Below are 5000 nucleotides of genomic sequence, written 5' to 3'. Positions count from 1 at the left end.
ACAGAGCAAACAACCAGAGGGAGAAAGAAGAGAGAACAAATTCTGTTATGGGACTGAAAGTGTGTATGTGATTTCTTCAAATTGCAAAATACCCTGGCTAAAACGAGATGTAACGCCTTGCGGAGTCGCAAGAATATGAATAGTTTGCTCCAACAGAGCCGTTTTGACAATTAGTTGACACTATCAATTGAATGGCGAGCTTGTGCAATTAAAAACTTCGCATTAAACTAAGGTACTGTGTACACTACATTTCTTGATGCATCCTCAACCGAGGAAAAGGCGAAACCCAGACAACCGTACAAGTCGTACGTGAACTAATGCGTATTCCGTCAAAAAATGTCAATTTTCGAGACAAATTAATTCGATATCGTTGAGATTCTCAAAAATCAAAGGCCTAGAACAATCAGTGAATAGCAATATTTCGCGTGACCCGTCACCTGCCTTCATTACTATGCCAACCAGAGCATTGTTAGTTTTTGAGTTCAATAATGTGTAGCTTTCGTGACATATTTCTAATTCTCTCACATTCCTTGCTTGTTGTATTCAAATAATCCGTTGTTTTAAGAGTAGCTTAATTATACGTAGCCTTCATGCGTTCATCACGTCTCACTCCCTCCATCATCTGGAAGGCCAGAAGTCATCTCTCACGAATTATTTTGAAATTTAAGGAATGATTCACATCTCGGAGACTAAAGTAAGTTCAGAATTTTCCAGTTTTGTTTAGAGAAATATTTTTCATTTCATCTTTTTGTTTAAGTTCCTTTTATTTGTTCATTATTCGATCATTCTTTATATCGCACGATTTGCCTTAGCCTCCCACGCAGTCGTTTTTAGGGGAATCGTATTTCACTTCCTCCCCACAAACGCCTTCGTGTGAGAGCGCCACATTCCTTTCACACCCTAAGCCAATCACATCGAAACTTCCAAATTCTGGAGGGTTTCGTCAGATGCTGGAAAAAGTGGTATCTCCGAGGGACTGGGGCTGCTTACTCAGAGCTTGCAGCCTAACAATATTGCGGTCAGAAAATCCACTGAGAAAATAGTAGTTGTGGAAACAAGGACTCAGAGCAAGCTATTAGCACTGCCTATTCTTTACTTAAAATATTGCGTTTAAGCCATTTCCAGTTTTATGCAATCGAGGAACTCGTAAAGAGAAAGAATGACATATTTGTCAATTTGCTCAGTGGATAAGTCACTGATATTTCAAGCTTCAATACATAGTCTCAATAGCCTCACCGCTTCTTCCTCGCATGTCGTAGTCATAACCGTGAAAAGTAATAATTTAGTATTTAACAAAAAGACTTTTATTTTAGGGAAAACTCCAAGGTAATGTGTAAAAGCGGCCACTTTTGATCGGTGGTTCGAAAGTAAACAAACTGTTACATAATATACAATAAAATTTCATGTGCCTCGATGTATTTCCGCATGCTCTACGACAACGTCCAGTCGGGCAAACAGAATAAGAAAAATATCTCGAAGACATTCTGTGATGTTAGAGCTGCTCGTTGACGGCAAGGCCTTGTAAGGGAAGCTTTGGCTAAATTGTCATACTCGAGAGATTTTGCTTATGAAGAGCGCTATGTTGTTGAGCTATGTGTGAAACCTTCATCCCGATCGCTTTAAGCTTTCGCTCATCTCTGAGGCTCTGCCAGGGTAAATTCCGACAAGCGGCACGGGACAGCACGTAACGTCAAACCGCGACAAACGGCTTTTGTAAACTTTGCCCCGCTTACAAGGGGTTGCAACTTATAGAACTCTCTCTCAATCAGTAGCTCCGGCTGAGTTTGTAACTAAGCCTTTAATCAAAACCTCTCCTGTTCGTCTTACAATGGGTGTGTAAAACTACTCTCTCTCAAAAAAGGGAAACCTAGACTTATATGTTCATGTATCGCATAATCTAATATCTTATTGGTCGTTGCTGAGTGACAATCAATGAAAGTTCATCCAAGGTTACGTCAAGTAATGGTGCTAATTAAGAAATGAAACTGTCATCCTTTCGTTAAATTTACTTTAATTTCGAAAGCAACGTGGAACATTGACAAAGCACCGACACGAGTCCTCTTAAAATTCAGACAAGCGACAAGCGAAAGGCAATACGGAACCCCCCTCCCCCCCCGGTGCCCCCTGGCACGGCCTCATCTTTGCCGTGTTAATCTGCGTTGTATCGACTGATAATTGCAACAGATCTGAGACTTGACAACCAAATCGGCATCCGCACTTTGATATGCGCCAAGGTCCTTGATCATTCGATCCAGCAAGCAAGATCGACCACATCATTTTAAAGAAAATTGGGATCTTGCCACAAATAACGGAGTGAACGCATCACAGACAAAACACTTAAGTTCACAATCAGTCATCACTCGCTGTTTCGGCATCTCTCTCAGGGAAAAACAAGTTCGCGTGGAAAACGACCGCGAGTTAGAAGCATAATTGGTCATCACCACAGACATCGCTAGACTAGACAATGACTGTATCACGCTTTTCGAAGCGTGATCCCGTCATCGCTTCGCAGCCCGAACAATGGGAAAGGAATGTGGTATTTGTGGGGCAGAAATACATTTCCCCCAAAAACGACTGCGTGGGGGGCTAGATTTAACTGTTATTCAAGGAATAGTGGTTTCCTCTTTACTCAGTTTATGTTCTAGTTCGAATCACATGAATACACAAGAACACTCAGCCACATGACTCTATTTAATAAAACCATTTCATTTAATTTACGCTCTAAAACTTCAATTTGCGGTTTCGAATCGAGGAGGTCAAGTCTTCTACTGCTACAGCAAGTTCGGAAATTAAACTGTGTGTATCGAGTCAGTCCTTGTTTTACGACAGGGGCCTGAGGGTTGACTTGGCTTACGAGTATAACTCTACTGACCTCGTCTCCTACAAGCATTGCTCTATCAAACTGAAATTTGAGGTCATTCTGCTAAAAATCACATAATTAGCTATTAAATTTATAATTAGTGTTAATTATTCGATGATACGATATGTCCAGGATTGACTGCAATTACAAGCGTCACGACACGTCTTCTCAACTGTGACATTACTCTGAAAACTGAACTATGGATATCAGATTTCCAGAATTTTCATTGTTTCGCCGCCGGACACAGGCTATGACTTCAAATACCTGCTATACCAAATATGGTCAAGGAAAACGTCAGCAATAAAGCGAGCTGAAAACATTTTTGGAGCTCTGCCTAGAAAAAAAAAGGCCGACAAAATTCGTTCTGGACCGGAATTGACCGAGGCAGAAATCGTTGGTTTAGTGGAAGAAGTGTTGATCCTGGAGTTTTTAATAAAACAGTATTCTATTCGGGCTTGCTGGATATAAAATGATTATAACCCGTTCGGCGTTACGCGCCTTTGTTGGTTATCTATCACTTTATATCCAGCGCGCCTTCGTAGAATAATTGTTAAATATATCCGATAAATGTCGCAAAGTGTCCCCCTAATTCTACTGTTAGACATATGTTAAACATAAAATGTTGCGATTACCCTAACTTTCAAATAATACGAAAGCTAATGTTCATTGGATTTTTATCAATACACAGTTGACTCTTAAATTTAATGGGACACTTGAGACGCTTTTCAAAAATCTGCCCGCATCTATTTTTGTGCAATCCTGGACATAAGCGGAAAATTCTAGGAAGCTAGAATTCATCTGCATTATATGTGTTTTGGTTGAATTCTGTCTGGTTAGCGTAGATCTTTTTTTCAGGCATGATTGCACTATTGCTAAAGTTGTTTATCTAACTGCAATGATCTTTCTAGCTTTCATTACACAGCTCTATTAAAAAAATACGGACCTTCAGAATATTTTTAGTACTGAGGGTATATTTAAAAGAAAATGGATCCACAGGAGTTTTGAACCTGAGGATCTGTAATTTTTGATTGAAACATAGACCACGAAAACAACGAGAGTAAAAATTTGCCCTACCTGGCCATGCTCGTCCTACGAATAAATCTGCAAGTGCTCTTAGTAATTTTATAAATCGCTTCAAAGTCTTGGTCGTTTCTGTTTGGTGATGGTTCAAATCTGCTGGTAGGTTTAACAGCTTTCAGGGGCTGCACATGACTACTCATGCAAACCCGTTGCTGAGTATACGTAGTTAAGTCACATTTTACTGTGATCTAATTGGCCGATCCGATACATGATATTGATCGTGTGAAACCTACGCCGAATTGGCCCCACGAGTTTTGCAAAATAGTAGAGTCGAATTCACAGTGACTGGCTAATATTGCCGCCGTGACGTGTTCAGTAGCAAAGCAGCTCTCGTAAACTGCCATTGTTTGGTATTGTTAGCGGCGTCAATACAACATGACCTTCTCAAATATACATTCCATACACTTCTTGTGCACGCGTGCTCTATTGTACACTAAGTCAACATAAAATCGTCCAGCAAAGTCCTTAATTAAAATTTGATGTTTTGTCCTTTGGTTGTCGGAAATATACATGTAAGTTAAACTTCTATAAGATCTTCACTTGTCACGTCATTAGCAGCAGTGACAAACACATATAATCAACCAAAGCCGGAAAATTTGTGAGTGAAGAATAAAAAACGATCGGCGCAACACAAATTAATGTCTGCTTTGATCTTCTAGTTTCTAATTTAACGAATCGAAACATGCTCATACTGTATATGAAGATGCAAAATACTTAGGTAATATCTTGCGTTCCACTAGCAGCACTGCGATCGACGTGGTAGCGGAAACACATTCCAAAAGGAAGTGCTGTAATTTTTGTTTAAGTGTCAGATGTATTTATATCCTTTGCTGCGCTGTGGCTTGGCTCGCTGGGAGCCTAAACTGAATAATTATGGTACCTGCGACTACTTCGCAATATTCAGAAAGCCTGATGCTGCGCAATAAATCCCTTGACGGCTAATTCTCTATTTAGGACACTTTTTGTTTTGTACTGTTTATAAACGAGCAGGAGTTTTCTGTCGAGTTTAAAGTTCATTCACGTGACTATTTATCGGTGGCTGGCTGTTAGGCCTTGAGTT

At 40.0% G+C, this 5000-nt stretch overlaps 1 protein-coding gene across 2 annotated transcripts in view; it reads right to left on the bottom strand.

Moving 5' to 3' along the window:
- The window catches only part of LOC138057894 (uncharacterized), a 20048-nt gene that overhangs the window by 5716 nt on the left and 9332 nt on the right, over nt 1-5000 (bottom strand). Inside the window, exon 1 of one of the 2 annotated variants that reach the window (XM_068903794.1) lies at nt 3935-4057. The exons of the other annotated variant lie outside the window; for it this stretch is intronic. Coding sequence (XP_068759895.1) covers nt 3935-3942 — 8 coding nt within the window. The 5' untranslated portion in view covers nt 3943-4057. Of the gene's footprint in view, nt 1-3934; nt 4058-5000 lie in introns of those variants that run through there. 2 annotated transcript variants of the gene reach the window in all.

This window comes from Montipora capricornis, chromosome 7 (assembly GCF_036669925.1).
Source record: "Montipora capricornis isolate CH-2021 chromosome 7, ASM3666992v2, whole genome shotgun sequence".
In the NCBI taxonomy this organism is placed as follows: Eukaryota; Metazoa; Cnidaria; class Anthozoa; order Scleractinia; family Acroporidae; genus Montipora; species Montipora capricornis.
The sequence above is the reverse complement of the archived record's forward strand: the minus strand, read 5'-3'. Positions and strand labels throughout refer to the sequence as shown.